General features: G+C 41.8%; 1 protein-coding gene across 1 annotated transcript in view; it reads right to left on the bottom strand.

Moving 5' to 3' along the window:
• The window catches only part of LOC146372214 (uncharacterized), a 55,936-nt gene extending 43,754 nt beyond the window's left edge, over positions 1–12,182 (bottom strand). Inside the window, exons 1-4 of the mRNA XM_084954439.1 lie at positions 11,886–12,182; positions 7,364–7,585; positions 2,198–2,364; positions 1,001–1,038 (exon numbers count right to left, since the gene is read on the bottom strand). Coding sequence (XP_084810565.1) covers positions 1,001–1,038; positions 2,198–2,364; positions 7,364–7,585; positions 11,886–11,952 — 494 coding nt within the window. The 5' untranslated portion in view covers positions 11,953–12,182. The remainder of the gene's footprint in view (positions 1–1,000; positions 1,039–2,197; positions 2,365–7,363; positions 7,586–11,885) is intronic.
• Positions 12,183–26,732: the final 14,550 nt, after the last annotated feature.

The raw sequence follows: 26,732 nt of genomic DNA on the forward strand, positions 1-26,732 counted from the left end.
CCTGGAATCGATTAATTTTGCGGGCAATGACGGTGCTGAAAATCTGCTTCTCCATTCAATTCAATTTTATTTATACAGCGCCAAATCACAACAACAGTTGTCTCAAGGTGCTTTATATTGTAAGGTAGACCCTGGAATAGTACATACAGAGAAAAACCCAACAACTATATGACCCCCTGTGAGCCAGCACTTTGGCAACAGTGGGAAGGAAAAACCCCCTTTTAACAGGAAGAAACTTAGGCTCAGGGGCAGGTTGCTGCCCCCGCCTTTATTGAGTGCTCATTGTTAAGTTTAACTAATGAATATTTCTAACAGCTATGCAAAGTTCAGCACGTGGTCAGACACTAAAATCGTGTTGGTTTGCATAAAACCTCTGAAACACGCCTCAGGGAGTGAGGGTTCAATCAGCACCACGATCCTTTTAACCAGATTACAAAATCTGATCTTTAGACTGTAAACGTGTAAAATTACACAAACGTGTATTCATGTGTACAGTGTATAGTTTTCAGTGGATACACAGGATATCCTGCGTAAAAACAAAATGAAATATCTATAGTAGGCAGTGAAAAACAGGAACTTTTATGCAAGTGTTTTATTTAAGTTTTTTTACCCAATTACTTTGGTGGAGCATGAATGACCATGTGGGAAGTTTCTGTCAGTAAAAGCTGTAAAACTTCAAAAAATACAGCTAAAAGTCCAAAATTTACACCGTCTATCACTTTTTTCAATACTGTTTAATGGGACTGCATTATTATTATGTTTGATACCTCTGCTTTAGACAATTCATTTTAAGAAATCACCAAGTTTTTAATGTAAAGCTGATTTTCGCTCTGACACTCAAATCATTTGTTTAAATGACATTTCTGGACTCCTGCGAGTTCACACCCTCACACACACTGTTTAATGGCCTTGTTTGCATCATATTCACATTATCAGTGTGCATGCAGTCAGAGAAGCACAGTGAGAGCTTAACAAACATGAATCATCTGTCAGCTCTTACCGTGATGAAGGCCTCCTGTCTCTCAGTCCATCCATCCTCTGTAAACCAATCAGAAACCAGAACAATCGTTTACTTTCACCACACATTATTTCAGCTCGTGTGCAGCTGTTTGGTTTTACTTTAACTGATTATTTGATTTACTTTTACACCAGGCTTCATTTAAAAAGTGCCTCTTGTGGTTTAAACCTTCATTTAGCTGCAGCTGTCCCTGAAGTTTTACAAACCTTCTGGCGATTAAACTTATTAAATCTCCACAGTATCATTTTTTAAAAACGCCTCTGAATGTTAATGAACGTTTTAAATGTCCAGCTCGCTCATATTCCCAGCGGTTTTGAGCAGCTAAATGCTATTAAAGCATCTCTTTTCTCCTTTGCAGGTTAACTGGACTGATTCAGTATAAATCTCCGCAGTTTTTAATCTTCGTGCCGTTAATGTTGAGACTTTACAGACAGGACAGATGCTGCGGTGACGAATGTTTGCATGTTTGCTGATGGATTTACAACGCGGCTGCCGGCCAACAAACTCCAACCACCCTCCTGCAAGTGAGGTGCCTGAATGATTCATGCTGGGAGAATCAGCTTATTTGTTGTAAAAACAGCAAAAAATATACTAAATTAAGAGAACTAATTAGCTCATTGTGACCAAAACATTTTAAATGGAAGTGAAAAAAAAAGTAGACTAAAAAACAACAAAAATGACGCAAACAAACACAACTGACAGCAAAACATTAAAATATACTGGAAGTGTCTGTAGCTGAAGTGTCTTTGGCCTCGGCAGGCTTTCCTGCACATGAAAAACAATAAAAATAAACTAAAATAAGCAAAAACACTGAACTAAATAGGAACTAAATATGGGGTTGAGTTGAGGCTCAGGTGAAAAAAAGAAAAAGAAACCAAAGAAAGTGAAGGACCTTCAGAAAACTGTAAATAGTATAAAGTAAAAACTGTCTCCATTCAGTATCACTGTGATTGGATTAACATCAGGTTCTCGATTAAATACAGATGACGAGGAGCACTGCATATTTACTCCAGCTCATTGTGTGCCTTTGACTGACAGCGAAACTCACGCCGCTTCGTTTATTTAAAAGCATCCAAGACGTAACTCACGCCTTCAACATAACGACGAAAACAATGACAGGTTAGCTGAGATGAACATGAAACATGGTTTGCAGGCAGATGTGAAGAATATCGTTCGTACCCGCTGAATCATGCTCACGTGCTCCTCCGAGTCGCTGAAGTTTTTGGCGAGGTCAGAGATGCAGAGCGACTCGTGCTGACACGTGTGAACCCATCGCTGGTACTCGGCCGTCCCCGGAATCCTGTCGAAGAAGATCCTGAACGCCTCCCACACCGCCTCCTGACAAACTGACCACACACACACACACACACACACACACACACACACACACACACACACACACACACAAGTTTCTTTATATCATCACAACATCGTTTTCTAATTGGATCTGCACTTTTAAACTTGTACATCTCACAGAGATGACAATTTATTTAAATCCAGATTGACTCCAATAGTTAACCAGCAGACATCAAAATTATCCTAAACCTTAGATCAGGTTTAAACCTTCGACCTGGTCTGATGACAGAAAAACTGCACAGGTGGATGTTGATGTTGTGCCACATCACTGAAATAAAGAAGATGTGTGTGTGTTTTAATATAGTGACATTTCCACCTCCTCACCTCCAATATCCACCTCCTCACAGCAGCCTCATTCTTTTTAATATAAACAACATTTCATCCATTTATGGATGTTTATATTCATAAACATGTACATGTTTATCTATATGCAAATACAGATTTGTTGCAAGGTAATTTTAAATGAATCAGACAGTTTCAGCTCTCCAACCTCCAGAGGACATTTTTAAACTCTGCAGCAGTGTCTGTGATGGATGAATTAACTGAGGAGGATTAAAAAACAAAAACTGATGGCACAGTAAGATTGGTTTAGTCGTCCATCCATCTTCTTCTGCTGAAGTCTAACAGGCGTGCAGTTTATGTCTATGAGTTTAAATCAGAGAAACTGCAATGAATTGCAGACACGTGGAGAAAGGCAAACTAAACCAAGGTGAGCCTTTCTTTTATGGGCTCTTTACTAGCCAAAACAAAGTCCATCAGAAAAGTAAAAAAAAGAACCCTAAAGCTGGAGACACATGTGGGAGGTTAACAGACGCTGAGACTGAGGGGAAGACAGTGCTGTTTATACACGAGGGTAAGTAAAGCAGAAACAGCAGGGTAACAAGACACAGGAGGCAAAATCAAAGAAATTAGGCTAAACACAAGACAAACTACCAAAATAAAACAGGAAGTGACACATGAATTAACTTAACAAAAAGATGAGACAGGAAACACTGAGGGAACAAATCTACAAACAACCTAAACCACAGTCACACCCGGGGTCATTCAATTTAAATCAATTCTTTAAGAGTTGCCTGAAGTAGCTTTGTATCGTAAGGCCCCACAATAATACTGAGAAAACAGAGAAAGCCGTCTGCTGTGAATGCTTAGAGTTGAGTGGAGGAACACAGGACGTAAGAGATTCATGCAAAGATGATCAATGATTTCATCGACTGATGCCCAAACAAATATTCACATGAGAATGCTGCACCACAGACGTGATCGTGGTTTTATTTAGGTAGCAAAGATGCAATACTTATTATTACTGCAGAAATCAGACCAGTATTTCTTGCTTTGTCTGAATGAACCACCATCATCTGTGGAAACGTCAGCTTCTGTCTGGTTTCACTGGGAATAACTAAAGAAGGTCCATCGGTGGGATCTGTGAGCAAGGCTGTATGATTTTCCCTTTTTAAACAACACACTGAAGCCTTCGGTATGTCCAAATTTACAGAACACACACGAGACTTCGAACTAATCCGCTCTGAATCAATCGGAAAATAAAGTCCGTGTTAGACGGGGATAAAAGATCAAACAGGAGCGCGAGCAGAGATAAGACGAGAAAGATGAAAAGATATGTGCATGACACGAAAATCAGCGGAGATGAAGCGTGAACGTGTGAAAACAGAATTAAGCCATCAGAGTGGGGCAGGATCTTTCTGACATTTACAGCACAGGATAAAGGAACACAGCAAACACAGACACAAACACAGCATGCAGCTCTGCAGGCTGCAGACGCTGCACATACATGGGTAAACATTAAAACACATTTAATTTGGCTTCTTGCAAGTAGGAGCTCCTGGGTGCCGGTAATAACAATAAATAGTCATAAAAGAGTGAATTTTAACTGAGGGAAAAACTCCTCAAACACACAAATAAACTCTCACTGAACATCTGAAGAGATTCACGCGTCTTGTTTAAAAAATTCATGTTTTATCCACAGCTACTCTGGCCCATTTTTCTTTGGTAGTATCCGGCTAAACACGCACACAGCCCGAAGCGAGCTGCATTTAAAACTGATGTCACAAACAGTTTTCATCCGTCATCTCAGAGCTGCTCTGTCAGGGGCGACTCAGATGAGATCGAGGCTTAAAAAGAAAGAGATTTATTAGACCAGCTATGAGCACAACGAAGAAAAAGCTGAATTATGTGAGGACTCTTTGGCCTTTAGACGCCATTTAATTATTTTTAGGGGGTACTCGGGGCACGAGGTGCACAGCTATGCCCCCCGCGGGGGTCTAGACGCTGACGGTGTGGGGAGGGAGGTGAAGGCTGATGTGGATCAATGTGAAGTGCAAGGGGAGCTCGGATGGAAAACGAAGATGGAGGAGGGCGCCATCGATCTGAAGCCACAGCCGGGAGCGGCGGAGGAGGGAGGAGTTTAAAAATGACGGCAGCGAAATGCTCGAGGCGGATGCCGCGACCAACTAGAACTTTTATATATATAACCCCATGTTTCCATGCACATGGGCGCCCGCTGCTGAAGGTTATTGGGCACACTTGAACAGTTTGTCCATATGAAGAGTGGTGTGGCATTACTATCAAAAGGAGATGGGGACCCACGACTTGTGCCGACCGTTCACAAGCAGACTGAAGGGCGGTGAGGTTTTCCACTCATGCTGTAACCTGCTGACGTGCTTTAAAGCTTCAACAACAGGCTTTTAAATCCACAGCTGAACTGCTGCTGTATTAAGATGTGCTTGTTATAAAGCTTCTTCTCTTCAGAGCTGACCTCTGTGAATAACGATAATGAGCTTTGTGAAAATGGAGTGAAGTGGAGGTTGATTTGGTTTTGTCCTCTTTCTGGGCATTCTGCACTGACAGATTTTATCATCATCAGAAAGCCATTAAAACCACGAGTTTCCTTTAGCAGCAAGAGAAGATACGAGACTCAGTCTGCAACATTTTTCACCTGGATGTCCACATTTATACAGCCTGCATGCAAAAACCACACATGTGAAGAAGTATCTATGATGAGGAGTTTCTAGTCCAGCAGTCTGATCTTCCTGGCCTCATCAGCTCTCCTTCACACCTTTCCTTAAGCTCATGGTGTTTTGTATAAAGCTCAAGAAAAAGTGATTAGAAAACATCAGTGGGGGTGGGGGGGCGTCACCTTTTGGACCACCTGCGGACACGGGACTCCTCACACTGTCCTGCATCTGTCGCTCAAAAGATTCGTGCGGAGGCCGTTTTGTTTTACAGGTACGATCCCCGTGCTTCTGTTCCTGTGCTGAACAAGCCGCACAGCTCGGCACTTTTCTGTGCGGAGGAGGGGAGTGACTCACGTCTGTGAGTCACTTCATCGGTCCTCAGTGGCGCCGTGACGGGTCAGCTGGCTCGAGTGTGGGATCATGTACCTGTACTTTCCTCCACTCCCCCCCTCCTCCACAGTGAAACTGCCTGCTGAAACTGTGTGAAGAAACCGACACTTCTGCACTTTGTCTTTTCTTTGTGTGGATGTCTGCAGGTAAAATCTGCTAAATTTAAGGCTTTTAAAGCTCCTCTTGAAATTCACTCTGATTATATTTAAGACTTGAAAGCATGCAAACACTTAAAACCAGTAAAATTATATTCACAGCATCATGTTTAATTGCTTTGTCCTCCACATTTAAAAAAAATTGTGGAGCCACAAATTTAATTTTCTCACAACAAAAGGCAGCACAGTGGTGAGAGCAGTGCCAGTTAAAGTTGAAGAAAAGCTAAAAATTTGGAGATTACCTTTCCAAATGTGCACGTTTTTAGGAAAAGCATTGCTTCCCTTTCTGATACTGAACTGAAATCCCCATGCTGGAGCACCAACATCAGCCTATTCTTTGAACTTTTTTTAAATTTTGAACAACCCCTACATCCCCACACCTCACCTTTTTTTTTTTTTTACACCATCAGTGGTTCCAGGACTCTATTGTACTGCTAAATGTAAGGACCTCATCTTAAGGAAAAGGTAATAATAAGGCGTGCATTCAGCGCTGTCATCCGATCCCTCCAGATGTTCTTTGATATTTATTCCCTCTCCCGTCTTCATCAAATGATTTCTGAACATTTCTGAACAAACTGATGTAAATTCATTCTGATGTCAGTCAGTGAGGCTCATAGCACGCCGTGTCACGAACAGAAGCGTATGGGTGCAGTCTGTAACAGGGTGGAGGTTCACGACTGTTTCAGCTGTTTACTGCCTCCTGCATCCACCCACATACACAATTCTTACCAAAGCATCAGAAAACATTTTTTTCACTTCTGCAAAGAAAATAAGCAGATAGTAAAATATTTTTCACAGTTTTTATTGCTGTTGTGGGAAACTTTCTTACCTTCAGCCCTGCACAAAATGCAAATAAGAGCTGCTCTGGTGAAAGGACCCCCATAATGAGCTGCTAATTAAGGCACAATGTCGTGTAACTTTGCACGTGTGCATCAAACCTATACTCCACTGGAAAAAAAATCGTACTAAACTTTACTTTGAAGCAGATTTACCAAACTCAATATTTGTCTCATGGTTTCATGCATGAGTTTTACATCCTGGTGACCACTGACACATTCTTTACACTTGAGCTTCAAAATAAAAGCCCCAAAAGGGCCTATTTGTAGAAGGAATTTGAACAATATCAATATTTGGCCGATAATTCGGAGTTGTTTGCAGATTTATAGGCAGAAAACCAGCAAATGATTTAGGAAAGGTAAGATAAGAAGCCCTCCCTGAGACTGGTTCTTCCTGTTAAAAGGGTTTTATTTTTCTTGCCACTGTCTCATCAGGAGTCGTCTGATTGTTGGGGTTTCCCTCTATTATTGCAGGGGCTTTACCTTACAACATAAACCACCTTGAAGCGACTGCTGTGATTTGGTGCTATATAAATAAAACTTGAATTCAGTTGTAGTATACCTGTAATTTATCAGAGGAATACTGCTGACAACAGCGATTAGGGGGTATTATTGTCTCCAGACTAATACAAATTGTACCTCTGAGCTGGTAGTACGCCTGGTGGCTTGCGATCACCTCACTGATGGTCTCCTGGGGGCAGATTCTCACTCCGGAGTGTAAAAACACCGACCTCTTGGATCGGCGTAGCTCTGGTTCAAACCCTGAACTTTTGGTGAGGGCGGGCATCTTGAGCAGCTGCGCCAGTCCCGCCGGGCCAACGGCCTCCATTTTCACCCCCGAGTCCATCCTTCCATCGCCCTCTGAGCCAGACAAAGAGAGGAGGTAAAAAATAACTTCAGGGTCAAAACACAGTCGTTGCAGAGCAGATCGCGGTCAGATCCAAATCCCTGGCATTTGTTTAGAGCAACAGATGGGTGGTGTTTACTACAAAGAGCAGCGCAGCTCATGTCACCAGATTTAAACAACATTTGAAAACAGTCGAAATCGGATTTAGAGTCATTTTCTGCCACTGGCGACACAAACGACACTGCCTGATTTAAACCCCATCCGTCTGGTACTACAAGAGGCTTAAAACAAACAGGAGAAGAAGCTTGGAGCTGCAGGAAAGGAATCAGAGCCGAAGTGAGTGAAGAGCAGATAAAACACCAGCTGCTGCTACGCTGCTGTGGTAAATAAACAGATGCCAGATATTTCAGAGACAAACACACATCGTGACGAGTCAAACGCAGACTGATGGAGCAGCGTCAGGACCGCAGTGACACCACCGCCGGTCTGATTTACTCTGCAAAGAGTCAGAGGTAGAAAAGACGTCCATAAACCAAAAAACCTTGATTAGCATTTCAGTAATTAGACAGATCCACATTAAAATTGATATTTTCTTTCTCCAATCATTAGAAACAGCATATTCTGAGCCTTTGGACAACTAGTTTCTGACATGTAATATGCAAAACAACTCTTTAGGAGACAACAAAAGTAGTTCTGGTCACTTCAGAAACAAATCTACTTATCCAAGTCTGATATGTCCAGAACAGGGGGGCACAGAGACTTTACCAAAGGGAAAATCTGGGTCTGCTCCCAGTAGGACATGGCTGAAACACCTCAGATGAGAGCCCAGACACCCTTCAGTGTCTATGAAAAATAAAGCTTATAGTTAGGGCTGGATCAGGTGAACCTGAATCCTCCCTTAGTTATGCTGCAATAGGTGTAGGCTGCTGGGGAATTCCCATGATGCACTGGGTGTTTCTTCTTCAGTCACCATGTGTATACACCCCTCTGCATTTAATCATTAGTTCTTATTAATCTCTGGCTCTCCCTGAGCCAGGTTGTGACGGTGGTTTCTTCCGCTTAAAAGGAAGTTTTTTCCTTTGCTTATTCAAAAGGTGGGTTGTTTGATTGTTGCAGATTTCTCTGTATTTTGTAGGATCATTACCTTAAAATATTAAGTGCCCCAAGGCACTTAAAATATTGGAGGTATAGAAATAAGACTGAATTAAATTTGCAGTAAGTTCATTTCTATCACTATTGCTCCCTCCTTATTCCCTCACAGATAAGCAAAGACCTCAAGATACTTTACCTCCTCCACTTGAGGCAGAAACGCCTTCCCAACCTGGAGTGGACACTTAGAGGTGCCAGTTCTTATCCCAGTCGCTTCGCACTCGGCTGCAAACTGACCACCGAACCTGACAAGTTTTGCTCATAACTTCTGTACATAAAGGTGATGAAGAGACTCAATGATGGAGGGCAGGCCTGGCTCATCCTAATGTACAGATGTCCAGGTTAATGTTTCTGTATGAGTCCAATATCATGTCCAATATTCTACATCACATTTATTACCAAAATTGTCTTCAAATAGCACTTTTAAAGAACAAATGTCTTACAGTTGGCAACCACCATGTTTCCCAAGAAGAACATGATGAAGAAGAATTTCATGCTGCAGCGAAAAACATCCCGACCTGGGATATTTTCCACCGCAATACCTCCTCACACAGGAAACAGTTCACTTCAGATGTTTTCTCACTATATATATATATATATATATATATATAGTGAGAAAACATCTGAAATATAAATTGATTTATAATAACATCTCCTCACATGACAGCAGCTGTTTGCAGAAAAATGAGAAAGCAGTGAAAGAAAAGCAGTGAAATCACAGGATTAATTTAAAAAAATGGTTTGTCACTTCCACAGGACACATCATCAAAGATGTGCTCTGAAAGCAAACGCACAGCTTCATGGCTACGAGCTGGTAAACAGAGTCAGAGAGTATTTTATAACCGCCAGATTTACAGTTTTTGTGTTTTAGCTCATAAGATAAACCTGAACTTTCAGACACCACACCAGCATGTAACCAATTTGTTAGCAGCATGTTACCAGCTTGTTAACAGTGTGTTAGCAGCATATTACCAGGATGTTAGCAGCATGCTAGCAGCTTGTTAACAGTGTGTTAGTTGCGTGTAAGCAGCATGCTAGCAGCGTGTTAGCAGCTTGTTAACAGCGTGTTAGCAGCATGTTAGCAGCGTGTTAGTAGCGTGTTAGCAACATGTTAGCAGCATGTTAGTAGCATTTAAGCAGCATGTTAGCAGACACAGATGCAAACTCTAACATCACTGCCCAGATCTGAGGAGACTGGATCCACACTTTGTTCCCTCAGTGGTCTCATTCAGAGGGTAAAAGGTCTGGAAGTTCTTAGTTTGACTTGTTTATCATCACAGCTAATTTTTACATTCTCCCCTCTGGCTGTCTCGGTTAGTTACACAATAATCACTCGACAAATCTTTATATTAAAATGTCATGGACATGACTACAGAGCACAACAACGTAGGCATCAAGATTTGTGACTGAGATTTGTGTTCTTACAGGCGAGTCCCTGAAAGGTTTTAGGTTATCAGTATCGAAGTGTCAGCAGTTTGAAGGCTGGTATTAAATGATCTTTCTAGAGACGCTGACTTTCTGTGACCTCCTAACATGCTGCTACACAACACTTATCCCGTTTTTCTTTTTCTTTCTTACAGACCTTTAAGTTTATTTTAGTTCAACTTACATAGATGACAATAACATATTTACATGCGTGACATTTTTTGCAAAGAAAATAAATCGTAAAGAAGCTGCAGCGTTACAGCTAAATGCAGAAGAAAGTCTCCAAGATATGTTATGAAGCATTAATGTGACTAAATCTTCAGTATCCTACAGAACCTGATGGATTCTGGACATTAAAGTCAGCTTGAATCAGAGGATTTTTGTAAATTATGCACATTTTTTCTAGTTTTCTAACTGTAAACATCATAATTGTTAAAATTTATGAATCCTGACATCTTCTGAACACCGAAGCTTTTACTGTCTGCACTGACGGTGAATGTGGGATGTAAAAGTATTTAAATACTTCACTTCTGAGTTTGCTCTCATTAGATACCGTTTTCTATCCAAAGAAGCTACAGTGTTGAAAATGTCCAGGTTAATTTTGATGATGTGCTTTTTTATGCAGCATTAATGTGACTAAATCCTTCCGTATCACTGCCGACATTAATTCTGTGCTTCAGTTTGAAGGAGCAGTAATACCTGTAAATGATGCAGTATGTGTTATTAATAAACAAGGGAACATCAGGAAAAACAGAAACGGATTAATTAAAGATATTAAACCTGTGAGTGATGCAGAAATGTTTCTAAAGGTTTCTAATGACTGAACTGAGAAAGAGACCACCACCAAATTGCACCAATAAAACCTTTTTGTGTTGAATATTTTATAAAGCTGTCTGGTGCTGCATGTAGCTCCATGTTTTTGACCTTTTCTTCTGATTCTCTCTATGTTCTTGTTTCTAAACCTCCACCTATCCCTCACATTCACTTTGGGCACATGCCGTGATCTTTCCCTACATTAATCTGTGTGAGTCCTTCAGCATTTCTCTGTTTTGTGTTTATCTGCTGCATGGAGCAGAGCCGAGTTCAGCGCTTGCCTTACAGTCATTGCTCAGGGTCGACTCTCTCCTTCAGGCGCCCACACACACTAAAACTGGAAGCACTCGGTGTACCAAAAGGACGCTCCTAAACAAGTGGTTTGTTGTAGATAAATTTAGGACAGCATGAGTCAAAGTGAGGGTTGTAATTCATCGGGCTGCTTTTGGGAGAAATAAACAGCCTGAGAAATGTTTTGAAGTGAAGGTGAACTTTGTTTTATAACTTTGATTATCAGCCCCTCTTTTGTCAGATTTTTAGCTTTCTTTCTTTCCTGAATATGTGAGGAGAGAAAGCTGTAATTCAAATTGTCAAGCTGTCAGCACGCCAGCCATGAATCTATTTAACTGCCATTATCTGTTTCTGCATTTCCATTTGCATTGAGGACATGTTTGCACACACATAAATGGAGGAAGGCAAACTTCTTGCGATGTCACCATGCATTTAAACTGCCTTTTTGGTATCCTCGGGGGAAAAGTGACAGTCCAACTCCACGATGACTTCACAGCCAAGTACTTACGCAATCGTAATAGGCTTTGCTTCACATTGTGACCAAATTTAGTACGAGTATAGATAGCCTTACTCTTTAAACCCTCATATCTAACCTCTCTGTTTGCAAAGAATAAAAAGCGAACCAACGAGGCTCACCTTTAATCACGGCAGCCTGCGGAGCGACGGCGAGCAGCAGAGCGAGTCCAAACGCCCAAAGCATCATGTAGGACGGTCTCCTGAAATATGAACGTCAAAGTAAATCCAGCAGCACAAGGGAAGGTGTCAGCGGAGAGGAGGGGGCTCCTCTGGCTCAGGTGGAGATCATGGGCGTGGGTCGACCTCGTGTCATTCGGGGGACCCTGAGCGGCTGCTGAAACGCTCCCGATGAATTCCAGGATGCGTGTGGAAGCGTAAACCGCTCCAGAACAGGACCTGCTGCAAAGTGTGGCAAGAGTGACGAGGTTAAAAAAGTAGGCACTGTGTCTGGAATAATCTGTTTATCTACTGCTCAGACATAATCCGTCTTTACCTCGCAGCCCTCGCAGCGCAGGCGTCATCCTGTTAGTGGCTTTCTGGGGGCATCTGTCAACCACGATGACTAGTTTGCTCGACGCACCCCCTCCTGGCCCAGCCGGACATGCCGTGCCATGGTTCCCAGGCTGCTTTCAATCAAGGCATCCTGCAGGCCTCACCGCTCCGAGCGGTCCTCACGAGCACATCACATGTCTGCACAGACTCAGGTTGCTGGACCTTTGAATCTTTGCTGATGTTTTTCTGTTTCGTTTGGTGGTCTCCTGCACGTTTCTGTCTCCAGACTTCATTGTTTCAATTCGAAAACCTGATCGCTGCACAAAACTGTGACAACCGTTGGGCTCGGACGAATAAATGAATACTTAAATCCTCCGCTCAATGTACTTTCATGCCTTTGTTACAAATACAATAAGTCCAGAAGCTTATGCCATCTCAGGGTTTAAGTCCCAGGAAGCTCCAGACAAATGATGTTTGTTCCACAAGTGCAGAAGTCCTTTAAAAGGAAATCTGACTCCGACACATGAAAATAAATGATTTTAGATCAGAGAGCTGAAACTGCACAGCATGCAGAGCCTTGGGATGAAAAGAAGAAATAAGATCAGTCGTTTTACTTGAACACAGTAAAAAATATTTACATTTTAATGACTCTGCTCTTTTACTTGAACTATGATGTTTCTGCCAACAAAATAAAACTCATTTAAAACATTTAAATTCCTTCTTGCCATCTTATCTGTAGCACTTTTACTTTTATATTCTGCTTAATTAATAAATAGAGTTCATTTAGAATATGGATCAGTTTAATATTAAACTTCTCAAATATCTGATGTGAAAGTTTTTATTTAATCTGCCTGTAAAGAAGCCATTTACAGAAATCTGACTCTGGATAAAGAGAAAACAATCTTGTAGATCAGAGAGAGGGACAGAGCCTCCATATGAAGTTTATGTACACGTGAATAGTACGTGAATAGTTTTCTTTATATGTTGTTGTATTTTCTTCCATTAAATTATTGTGACATTCAAAGCCCTGAAAAACATGAACACGCTGTTATCACTAACGCAACAATTAAAATCCCTGTGTTCACAACAAATATGAAAAATAAACCCACTTTAAAACAAAAATCTTTTTTTTACTACTTTTTAACTGTCCTAAGCCGATTAATGAATAAATTATGTGTACACATATTTTGCAATTTTCAGTTTTCAATTAAAAACTTTTCTTCTTAATTAGCCGACTTTTACTTAGTTTCATTTGGTTAATATTCACTTTAGAAAGACACAAACCGTGATCACATCCAAGTTTCTGCTCTCGAACAGAAAACCCAAACACGTATAAATACAGTATATAAAAAATACTTTTATGTCCATCTTATAAAAACAATATAAAAGCAACAAAATACAGTCGTACTGGAGAAGCTGCAGGCAAACACTGTCAGGTATGTCATCATGTTACTCAGATAAAAGGCTTAAACTAATCTAATTCTTTTAGTTCTCCCACAATGGTTTAATATTTAATGAGTGAATAATTAGGTGAAACTTTCCCAAAGGACATGCTGACAGATCATAATCTCCTTTTTTCTCCCATCCAGCAACCAAAAAGAATAAAAAATAAAATCACTCTGAGGAAGCTGGAACCAGATTATTTTAGACTGTCTTGCTTAAAAAGAGAGAAAAATTAATTACCAAATCTTTGTTCAGTAACTTGTTTGCATTTTTATTTTCCTGAACTGGTGCCTTTACTTTGCTCTATCCAAACACTGCAGCACTAAACCAAACTTCGTGCGACTTTAACACGTGAAACCAAACCTAAAAACTTCACACTGTTTCGAATGGCTGTGAACTTCAAACCTCTTTCCTTCAGGTGAACCCGACTGATGAAAGGTGGAGTGAGGCTAACGGCTGGGGGGAGCGAGGGGGTGAGGGATTGTGTCTCTTTGAGGATTTGGAGTAAAATAAAACTTCTGGCTTTGAGGAAGACCTACAGCCTGTGCACTTTCATACGCGAGGCTTCTGATGTTTTCCGGTGACCTCTGTGACGAGCAGAGATGGTGGAAAGTTGAAGGTCTTATCTTATTGTAGGTCAGCTGGAGCTCAGACATCGCCAAGTTGGGCCATATCTGAAGAGCTGTGCAAAAGAAGATTAGAAATTGCTTTTAATCTGTAATCCGGTGCCTGTTTTACTGTCCAACACAGCCTGTGTGTTTCACTGCTGCCAGACTGAAGCACTGGGATTAGCAGCTGGTTTTTGTAATGCCGAGCTGCATATTTGAGTTGTACGACTAGCCAGCCTGCTGTCATTCCTCAGTTTGTTGATCAAAGTCCTGATCGGTCAACGAACGGACGAGGAAACCGTGCAACATCACGTTCACTCTGGACTCGTGGCACCTGCTTTCAAAAAGCTCAGCAAAAACACTTCGGCCGAGGCAGCGATGACTCAAACTCAGTCCATCCACTCCTCATTATAAAGCTGCAGGTCTGCAACAAAACAAAGTGATTGACTCCACGTTCTGGTCCTCTGAGGCACAAATTCTGGTACTCTTGTTGATTATTTGGCGTGTTGCGCTTTGACCTGGACTCTGAAGCTTTTGTAGCACATGTGTTTTACTTCATGTACTTTGCTTTGTGCTTGACTTTGATGTAGTTCATTTAAAGTGAGTCCAGCAGTAGCTCAGAGTCCATTAAAGCCTTTCTGCTCTCAGTGATAACACTTCACTTGTAGCATTGTCTGCCAATCTCTCCTCCATCCCCCTCCGCTGTTTTATCTAATAAAGCCGAGGAGCTCTCACGGAGCCGCTAATAAAAGTTTCACTTTGCACATTAAAATCCAGCTCCGCTTATCACCGCATTACATTTAAAGAAAAACCCTCCTCTCAGGGCTCAGACTAAATGCACTCTGACATTTGATTAAATACTGAAATATTCACAGGTGATACTCCGCTCTGTATTCATGGCAGCAAAATGAAAATAAAAGGGAGAGATAAGCAGGAGTCTCTGTCAGGTCTCAGGCACTTTAAGAAAATAGGTGAAATTATTTGGTATTCAAATGGGAGTTCCTTGTGATTTGGGCTGATTTTAATCAGAGGAGAAATGTGCGGATGCCAGTTTCCAGATTACTGCGGCGTCACTGGATGAATTGTCTCAGATGGCCTGTCTCCCACTGAATCCTACTATGATGAAATCCAGACAAGAATGGCAGATAATCCGGTTAGTTCAGTCAGTCGAGCTTCTCCGTTTAACCTTTCACCGCTAAAAATAACACCCGAGACTCCCCCGCAGGCTCGACATCACACAAACAACAACAACAATGCTGCCGCCGCGGGTCACAGGGCAATCTTCTGTTTCTGACCCGAACCAGCCCTGGATCCGTTTTACTACATGACTCTACATCGCATTTACTTTGAGACACATTGGTAGAATTGAGAGTTCATAACAGTCGCCTGATGCACAGTCGAAGCTCACAGACTACGTAACCATCGATCACACAAGACCGCGACACACCTCAGTGTCAGACTAGTGACCTGGACACCGTTTCTCATTAGGAACAGATAACTGTAAAGAGCCCATCTTTAAAACTGTTTCAGTGCATGTTTGTCTCTCTGCAGCCAGTCAGTCAATAATTATTCATCCAGACAGCATCTTCAGCTACAGTCTGCTCAATAAGCTTTTAGACAGCAACACTTTTTTCTACATTTGCCTCTGTAAACCAACACAGAAAATTTTAAATCAAGCATTCAAGATGTGACTGAAGTGCAGACTTTCAGCTTTAATTAACAAGAGTATGCCATGATATGTTTAGGATTTACAGACATTTTTCTACACAATCCCCCATTTTCTTAAAAAGAAATGGCTAAACTAACATAATTTAAAATGTAAGAAGCATTTTTTTATATACTTGGTTGAAATCCTTTGTGTTCAGTGACTGTCTGAAGTCTAGAACCCATGGACTTCAGATGCTCTTTGCTGCAGCCACCACTGGTTGTTGCTTGTTTGTGGGTGTCTCTGTTTTCAGTTTTCCATTTAATACCTGAATAACTTGCTCTGTTTGTTGAGATCAGGGGAGTGACTTGTCCATTTCTTTCCTTTGAGAAACTCTTGGGTTCCTTTATTTGTTTGCAGTGATGTGGAAGCTGTACACGTCTGTTGTGGTGAAGAGAGAGCTGAGTGTAAAAGCGAAGCTCTTTACCGGTCAATCTATATCCCTACCATCACCTATGGTCACAAGCTGTGGTTAGTGACCGAAAGAACAAGACTTTGGATACAAGTGCCGGAAATGAGCTTCCCCTGAAGGGTGGCTGGCCTCTCCCTTAGAGATAGGATGAGGAGTTCAGCCAGAGGGCTCAGAGTAGAGGTGATACTCCTCCACATCAAAAGGAGCCAGTTGAGGTGGTTCTGGCATCTGACAAGGATGCCTACTGGCCCCCAGATCAATGTTTGTTTGGGTCATTATTCATCCGCTCTGTCCAATCAGTTTTACAGCATTTTGGCTGAATCTGAGCAGAAAGTACAGCCCTGAACACTTCACAGCACATCCCGCTGCTTCTGTCAGCTTCTGTCTTTAAATTCCAGTGATCCGGTTCCACCGGCAGCCATTCATGCCCATGTTATAACATTACATGTTTGAAAGATGATGTGATATTCTTCACATAATTAGCTGGTTCACTGCTTCTCCAGACCTTTGCCTTCGTATCATTCTGGTACAAGCTCATCTTGGTTTTATCTGTCCAAAGAATTTTCTCCAGACCTGTGCAACTCTTTACATGTTTTCTAATGAAGTCTAACCAGACTTACCTGAGGTTAAACAAGTATTTGCATCTTCTTGTAAATTCTGTATTTCCATTTTAGAAGCATGTAATGGTGGAGAGGCCAGAGCGAGAGAGTGGACCCAAATAGCAGACTCAGATAGAGGCAGTTAACGTGGCTTGGACGTGAAAACTTTATTACTCAAAAACTCTTAGGGATACTAAATGTTACGAGCAAACTATGACTGGAATCTGGTGCTTACAACTAAGAACAGGTAAACAGGCAATGAGTCGTGGTTCTGGGCTGGTGAACAGAGTCACGGAAACAGAGGGAAAGAGGAGTCAGGCGGTTCACTGGTGAGAGGTCCAATATATTTTGCCTTACTTGTCCACAGTCCGGTTGTGGCGTGGGGGGAGAAGCTGATGGCAGGGTCCTGGTGAGTACTCGTTAATCCTGAGAGTCTGGTGGATCTAAGTGATTGAGACAGGGAGGCGAAATAGTGAACCACAATTGCAAGGATGGTGGCTGTGGTGGATTGCGAGTCCAGCGTCCAGGTGAGTGTTACCAATGGTTAGACATGGAAGGGTGATCCGAGGAAAGCTAAAGCACAGGAGATAACAGTTAATTCACTAGAACCTTATAACTTTACAAGAACTTGAACTTGGTGGCTTGGCTCTAACAAGAGTTAGCAGATAATCTGGCGATGATTCATTGAGAATGCTGGACTTAGATACAACCAAGGAATTAGTGACAGGTGTGTTGAGGAATTAGTGACAGGTGTGTTGAGGGACTGCCGAGGCTCCACCCGTAGGCTGAGAAACCCAGCCACTCACCCAGACCATGACAAGGGTCTCTTGATTGTAGACTTTGACAGTAATACTCCTGCCTCATCAAAGGTCTTCTTGACTTGTTTAGATGGTGTGAAGTTGTTTTTCTTCATCATGGAAATAATTCTGTGGTCTTTTGGCGCATCGATGCTTTTTAACAATGGATCTGATTGTTGATGTGGCCACGTCAAGTTTCTGTGTAACCACAAAGGAGTAAATGTCACAATTCTGTTACTTAGTTTTTTTTATCTGCTGCACAAAAACTGTTTCCCAACATATTTTCCATTTACAGTTAGCAGATACACCGGAGTGCCTTGCGTCAGTTAAGTCTATGAGTGGGAACCTGATATGTGTATGATGGCAGTACTTCTTACTTTCCTCTGTTCTGGCACTACAGAGTTCTTCTTCAGGGTTCAGACTCTACTTAAAAACACCTCCAACAAAGAAATCCTAGAGGTGGTGGTAAGGAGATCACCAAACTAAGCCCCCCATCTGTTCAGCAACACCTGGAAGCTAATCTGTTGCTCCTCTGCACACACAGCATCTATTTCCTGTCACCGTCCTGCTTTCTAAGTAGCTCTGTAAAGAATGCAGAGGAAAGGACCCAAATGCAGGACATTTAGAGGCCGAGCACAAGTTCAAAACCCAAGTCTTTAATCAGAGGTTGGCAGTGAGGCAAACAACCCAGAAAGAGAGCAGGCAAAGAGGCCGAGTCCATAAAAACATCTCTGAGAGTCACACACAAAGAGAAGAACAAAAGATTCAGGAAACACCGTCTCTCTCTCTCTCTACTTATTAGGGGATTTCGCTTGCATACTGTCTGCTATCCAGCTCACATCCTGTGATGTTGCATGATTTCATAAAGCATGATCAAACACAGCTCTGACAGACGGTCGGAAGGACAGACTCATTTGTATAAAGTTTGAAGCATTGTGCATTGAGTCCTGCTGTCACTGCACTTTGTGAGTCACTGAACTTTGTATCGCCAACAAACCCAATTAAAACAACCTTCATGAGATGCAGAAGATTAAGCTGTTTGATGACTTCTGTCTCTCTGTAACCTTGGAGGGGAAGGAGAGTCAGCATTGTTACTTTTTCCCAGGAGTTAAACTCGTGTTAGCGAAGCCTGCTGCTACAACACCTCTGAGTTTTTACAAGAAGTGAAGAGGACTTCAATGAGCTCAGCTGTTACAGCAGTGGCTGTTTCCTCCGCTGAGACTGGCTCTTTCCCAGACACCACACAAATGTGTGTCATTTACATTAAAGCTGCTAAGATTTGAACATCTGAGCAGGTCAAGTGGAATTTAGAGCAAAGATCCAAGAATCTAACTTATTCCAGCTCCAATACAACAGGTTACCTGCTGATAGCAAGCACTGATCTGAGACCAGCTGTATTCCTCACTGTGAGGAAGAGAGTTGGAATCCTTTAAATGTATCCTCACACATGAAGTGGAGCAGAAAGCAATAGGAGATGGAAAATAACATAAATTGATGTGACAACAACACATTATGTTACTGTAAGTGCAAAAAAGGCATTTCAACAGGTTTAACACCAGGCGGGAGACTGAGAGCGAGCATGAACGAGAGGCTTTTTTGGAGTGTTTTGTTTAGAAACATTTGCAAACATAGAAAGACAAAAACCTAAAGCAGCACCAAAATTCAAATATGTGTAAATTATTGGATATGTGCATCTCAAAGGTAAAAATGACAGTGTAGTGTAGTATCTTTGAAAAGAATGATTTCCTTGGGGGTTCATTATTTATTACTGGTTCATGTCTCCCTGCAAGCTGCTGGAGAACTTTTACAACCAGTCTGAAGTGTAAAGCATCTAAAATTTATGTAAAACATGAATAAATTCTATGCAAGTCTGCTGGAAAGGAGAGTCCGTCCCTTTGTCGAACCTCAGATACAGGAGGAACAATATGGTTTTCGTCCCAGTTGCAGGACACTGGTCCAGCTCTTTACCCTCTCAAGGATACTTTAAGGTGTATGGGAGTTATAGCTGGTAATAAGCTGGACTTGTTCCCGGTGGGTTCTGGACTCCGTGTTGTTGAAACAGTTTGGAGGAGAATGTGAAGGGGTGGGAATGAGGTTCAGCACCTCCAAATCTGAGGTGATCCTCAGCTGGAAAAAGCTGGAGTGACCACTCTGGGTCAGGGACGAGTTACTGCCCCAAGTGGAGGAGTTTAAGTATCTCTCGGTGTTGTTCAGAAGTGAAGTGTGAGGGGAGGTGAGAGATCAGCAGACAGATTGAGAGAGAGAGGTGAGCGTAAAAGTGAAGCTCTCAATTCACTGATCGATCTACGTCGCTACCCTCACCTATGGTCACGAGCTGTGGGTAGTGACTGAAAGAACAGGATCGTGGATACAAGCGGCAGAAATGAGCTTCCTCCGAAGGGTGGCTGGCCTCTCCCTTAGAGATAGGGTGAGGAGTTCAACCATCCAGGAGGGGCTCAGAGTAGAGGTGATACTCCTCCACATCAAAAGGAGCCAGCTGAGGTGGTTCGGGCATCTGACAAGGATGCCTCCTGGGTGCCTCCTTGGTGAGGTGTTCCAGGCATGTCCCACCGGAAGGAGGCTCCGAGGCAGACCCAGGACATGCTGGAGAGATTGTATCTCTCGGCTGGCCTGGGGAGGCCTTGGTGTTCCCCAAGACAAGTTGGAGGAGGAGGTGCTCAGGGAGAAGCTTCTTTGATTAGGCTGCTATTGATCCTGCCCCATTTCAGGTGAGTAAAGTGGACCTTTTCACTGTTTCTTAAATTTTCTGGCTCATAAAATGCAGTGAAGAACCCACTGTCCAACAACTTAGTGCTTTAGTCTTGATTCAATTAATCCATTACTGAGCATTAATTAGCCATGCCTGTGCAGTGCACTTGAACGGTAAACAATCCATAAAAAGCAACTTCAAGCTCCAAAAAAAACTAACTGGTAGAGGCTAACACACCAATACTGACGTCATAGGTGACATCATCTACAAACCTTTTAAATTTACTTTGTCCCCCCCCCAAAAAAAAAGCAAATTGTGGAATCAAATCTGCTTGGTATGAAAAATGTGCATAATAACCACCAAGCATTCATCTCGACAGCTTCCATATGAACACTTGACATCTGATCCAAACTGAGAGATGCACAGTAAATATCACTTGGCGGCTGCACTAAGTTGTTGATGAATACCTAATACTGGAAAATGCTGAGAGTTGTCACATCAACCCAATTAAGATGTAATTGAGTTGGCGCGCTCCATCATTAGCACATAATTTGCCATTTATACGCTGCATATTTACCGTTTAAAGTGATTAACTTGACAATAAATTGCCCTCTGGGTCTTATCTGCACACTTGGCGTGGGCCAGAAACACAGACTGCATTAACCCGACAGATCAGCAGTCTGATGAAAACTCGCTGTGCAGAGGGTAAATACGGAGAGTGAGGACTGTTTACTCGGCAGATAGTCCAGAAATCAGTGTGTGTGTGTGTAAGTGTCAAATATTTTACAACTTATAAATAAAGTTATGGTTTTTAGGTTATTTCTGTTATTTTGGGTTTTTCTTCCTTTGAGCCTTTACTCTCTGCCAGGACCTCTGGTGTTCACCTGACTGTGTTTGTATGCCTGTCTGTCTTCATGTCTCTGTTTTCCTCTTTTATTTTGCTGTTTGAACAACACAGAGTATTTCCGGTAATGACAGCATATCTGACACTGCTACATGTGAGAAAGGTCGACTTCAAAGAACAGCTTTAAAATTACTAAAAAAGATATTTTTACTCACTAATCTAAACTCAGTAACCAATAAAGGCAAAGTGAAATGTGTTTTTAGAAAGCTGGTATAGGCTCTGGAGCTCTATCCATTTGGCTTCTCAGTCACCTCTCATGGTTGAGAGTTTTAAACTTCTTCCATCTCACTGTTATTAAGGTCACTGTGCTGCTGGGAACGCTCTGAGCCTTAGAAATGGTTTCAGACCCTTAACCTGATCTATGACTCACCACAATTTTATTGTGGAGGTCTGCAGAGAGTGTTTTTGCTTTAATGCAGTCCAAAATGTGAACCCTTTGATACACAGAGTGTCTCCAGCCCCTTAAGTGTGCCACAGCGAGTCTGCAGTCAGGTTCTGCATATCAGCAATAAACACATCTCACCAAACAGCAAAGGGTCTATAAAAACACCTCTGTGGGTTATTAAACTTGGAATGCATGGGGGAAAATGCTATTTTTCATGTAAGATTAAAAGTACATGCTTAGAAACAGTGATGGGGTCTGAATAATAATAATGGATTGCATTTATATAGCACTTTTCGAGAACCTCAAAGCACTGTACAATTCCACTATTCATTCACTCTCACACTGGTGGAGGCAAGCTACAGTTGTAGCCACAGCTGCCCTGGGGCAGACTAACAGAAGCGAGGCTGCCATATCGCGCCATCGGCCCCTCTGGCCAACACCAGTAGGTGAAGTGTCTTGCCCAAGGACACAACGACCGAAACTGTCCAAGCTGCGGCTCGAACCGGCAACCTTCCGATTACAAGACGAACTGCCAACTCTTGAGCCACGATCGCCCTTCTGAAACAACTGTAGCCTATGAAATATGAGAGTTCTGGAGAGATGGAGAGACGTATTGTATTACTGCAGGGTCTGTAGGACTGCTGTTGTGATTTGGTGCTATGTACATCAAATTGAACTGAGCTGAATATTAAACCAAATAAACATGTCTCCTCAGACTGCAGGAAGTTTGCATGACAACTTTTCATGTTTCATAGACTATATTAAGATAGTAAGGGACTGATAATAGAAACCGAACGCATCTCAGCAGGGTTTTTCTGGCTCAAAAATCAGCCTTTGTAGGGCTGGCTACACCTGTAAGCACAAATGCTCCCACATAGTTAAAGTACTGAGTGTACGTTCTCGTACTTTAGTGAAGTCTCTGATTTTCCTGTTGCTCTCTGATAATAAAATATCTTTATTACAGTCTTCCTTTCGGTCATCAATTGCGACCAATATTGGTAATAATATAAGAAGATTATGTATCTCAGTAATGCCATCTGTCTCTTTATAAAGTTCAATAAATCCACCAGGAAACTAAAACTAATATCACAACATCTGTTTGGCTCGCTCCTTCAGTATTTTCCACGTAGCTGCATGAGTCAGGTTTGTAAAGTTTGTATTTTTTATTTTGTGTGTTGGTTTTTAGGCTTTCTTTCTATGAAACATCCCCTTGCTCTGTTACACCTAAGCATGTAGTCCCAATTCTTTCTCTGTCGTTTCCCTAATGGCTGTGTATTCCTGGTCCTGGGTGTTTAAACCAGTGTTTTTGAGTTTTGATCTTTCTAGTTCTATTTATTATTTTCTGTTGAGTCTCAGTTTTCATGTATTATTTTCATGCATTATTACAGAATTTTTGTTTTATTATTTTTGCTGGTTATATTCTTTATGCATTTTGAGTTCAGTTGAAAGAAGGTGAAAGAATTTAGACAGTTTTAACTTACAGTGATGCCACAGTGTTTGTTTGACTTTGGGACCCAGAGTACTCCGAGTCCGCGAGGCTCCTGACTACGGTTGCCATAATGCTCCGACAATCCATCAAGCGGTGCAGCGTCGTAGCTTACCAAAGTTGTACTAAAACATTTTTGATCGATTTTTGAGCGCTGTGTACCATATAAAATCAGTTCGAGGTCAGTAAACACAACCAGAATTCATACATAAGGCGCACTTTCAATTTTTGAGAAAATTAAAAGATTTAAAGTGCAGAAAATAGTGATGTGTCGGTAGCGAACGAAACAGCCAGTGTTGCCAACTTAGCGACTTTGTCGCTATATTTAGCGAGTTTTCAGACCCCATTAGCGACTTTTTTTCTACAAAGCGACTAGCGACAAATCTGGCGACTTTTTCTGGTATTATTGGAGACTTATTTATGACGACTTTTTAACGTGAAAACGCGTATCGCTCTTACTCTCAACAAGCAGCGGTGCTGCCGTGGGCACCTCGCCTGTGCCAAAGTGCTCACAGGCAGAGTATAGTCCTCCCCCAGCTGCTATCAGGGCAGGAGATGTTCACACCTATGCCTCCAAACCGCAAATGAGTCGCACATGAGCGAAGCCGCTGTTCCCGCACTGACTGTAACGCAGTCAGTTCTTCATTTACTGTTATGCTGTTTTGTGGATCACAAGGTTTAAAACTACTTATAAACACACACCCACACACACAAAGTAACTACACTAAAGTGCCAATTTCGGGTCACTTTTGCCGGTCCAAGCCCGGATAAAGGAGCAGGGTTGGAATTGTGACATTAAAAAACAATAATTGCTAAAAGACATTTAATTTGTAGTTCTAAATAAATTCTAACTGGATTTAGGACGTTTTTTTACTCACTTTATGTCTCTTCCACGTTATTTCTCTCTCCAACAACATAGGTTACAATTACATTAGCATGATCCATTATGCAAATTATGCGATGATGTCATTTAGCTACTTCTAGCGACTGTTAGGACAACCAATAGCGATTTTCCTTACTGAGGAGTTGGCAACTAGTGATGGGATTTCCGACTCTTTTTAGAGAACCGGCTCTTTCGGTTCGGCTCACTAAAACGAGCCGACTCTTTCGGCTCCGAACCGTCTCTTCAGGTTGTTTTGTTGCTTTAATTAATTTATTATTAACAATAATATGAAATTATGCACAAAAAGAATTACTAATGTAAAAAAAAAGTGGTTTTATTTATATATGTTTACATATAAATATATACAGTGGCCCCTAGAGACAAAACACATACAAACTTCAAAAAGCATGTACAAACTCCAAAAAGAACGGATGATTACTATACCTTTCTAATGTGACATTGTTGTCCCTGGCTCTCTTTCTCTCCCCTGCTCTGTTCCTGTGCTACTGTGAGTGTAACTACCGCTATTTTCAGTTGCAGATGTTTTTGTTTTCATATTTAAATTTATATTTAATTGTGTTGTGGTTTGCAGTGTTTTGTGCTGTTTCACTTTAAATTTGTTTAAAAGGAAAAAGCTGAAAATTTAAATAGTTAAAAGTTGAAATGTGAATAGTTGGTTTTTGTATTATATGATTTATTTATTACATTATATGTGGAGTGAATAAATAAAAGTATATTTACGGTGGCCCCTAGAGACAAAGCACGTACAAACTTCAAAACACGTAAAAACTCAGAAACACATAAAAACTCAAAACACGTACAAAACACAACAGAAGTGCTCCAGGATGCTAGGCGCAGTGTTGAGCTTTTGTTACCATGCTGGCTACACAAGCCAGCATTACCAATGACCGGATTTGGTGTGTGATAGTAACAGGTAAATGAACTTTTTTTTTTTTAATTATTTATGTGCATAATTTCATATTATTGTTAATAATAAATTAATTAAAGCAACAAAACAACCTGAAGAGCCGGTTTAGTGATCCGAGCCGAAAGAGCCGGTTCTCTAAAAGGAACCGGAAATCCCATCACTAGTGGAAAATACGGTACATATCATTCAGCTGGTGTCTAGATAGTCTCAACCCACAGTTAGGCAGGATCTGAATTCCAGCTGCAGGTGGCTACAGTACTGCCCGTCCCTTCCATTTCTGTTTTAAATTTTTAAACTCTGGGTTGTGGGGGCAGCAGCCAGAGAAGGCAAGACCTCCCTCTCTTAAACTACCTCTTTCTGGATCGACACTATGCCTTTCCAAGCAAGCTGAGAAACTGACCTCTCAAGCTTGCAGGGTTCAGGCACCCTGATCAGATGCCTGCACATCCTCAGCTGACTCCTCTCAGTGTGAAGGAACAACCGCTTTACTCTGAGTCTTTCCTGCATGACCTTCTCATCCATCTTTAGGGCTGAACCAAACATTCTTCAGAAGCTTGTATCATTTTCTTAAGGTCACTATCAATATTAAGATGTCAAGAGAGTGGGAATGCAAATCAAATCAGAGACAATACACCACATTTTGCTGTTTCACTCTCCTCGTCCAGTTGAAGCTCTGGAATGTGGAAGAGTGCAGGTGGAGGGCTGACGACCACATCGAGCTCACAAGGTACCAGCCATTCCTGTAGCTCAAGTCGGTTTAGTTGAACTCCATCCACTGGATGAGAGTCATCAGAGCAGCAGCCAATTTTTCATTCATTTCATAAAATATTACCCAACTTACAATCCACTGCAGTTCATAACTTATTGCCTGCATAACAACAAATGTGCCCTAGACTTTAAGCACAGTTTGGGTGGAGAGCCTCGCCAATACTGTAGGAGGTGATGCAATTTTTGTCAACTGACCGATGGATGCTTCACCTTATGAGCGCTTAGTTATTTTGTTCAGATGAGCTAAAAACTTTCTTGGCACTTTGAAGTCAAGGCTATCCTGATCACACAGTTGTTCACATACTTTTAGGAAGTTGGGTTATTTTTTCAGTGGGATGTCTGAGTTGACATCCTCTTGGATACAAGACATACAAGTCTCTTTGGCTCTTGGCGAAGGCGGTTGCACTTTTCTCCTCTCCTCTCCTCCCTTATCTTCCCTGCTTAGCCTCTCGTGTCCTTGTCTAGTCTTGTGTATTTTGTATTACTTTTCCCTGGAACACTCTCTCACAGTCTGTTCTCTAAAACCTAAAGAGGAATTATGGATTTGATCAACTGGTCCCTGAATGCAATTGACACCTTTTTCTCAACGAGAAGTCTGGGCTCGGGTGAGCCTGAGTGTTGAAGATATCTACCTATTCGGAACCATGATAACAGGGTTCTTGCTGATCGGAGCTGGCTTGGCCCTGACTTATCGAAGATTAAAGAAAGCAGAATCGGCTGTTCAAAACCCCACAAGGCTGCCTGCTGGGATTGAATCGATGGGACGAGTGGTGAGTTCTCAAAATGGGCTCATTGAGCGCAGCACGGATAAGATCTTGGAGAAGCTTGCGGCTGCCGTGAATACTCA

Source organism: Perissodus microlepis, chromosome 15 (genome assembly GCF_051167445.1).
Source record: "Perissodus microlepis isolate ML-2025 ecotype Zambia chromosome 15, ASM5116744v1, whole genome shotgun sequence".
NCBI lineage: Eukaryota > Metazoa > Chordata > Actinopteri > Cichliformes > Cichlidae > Perissodus > Perissodus microlepis.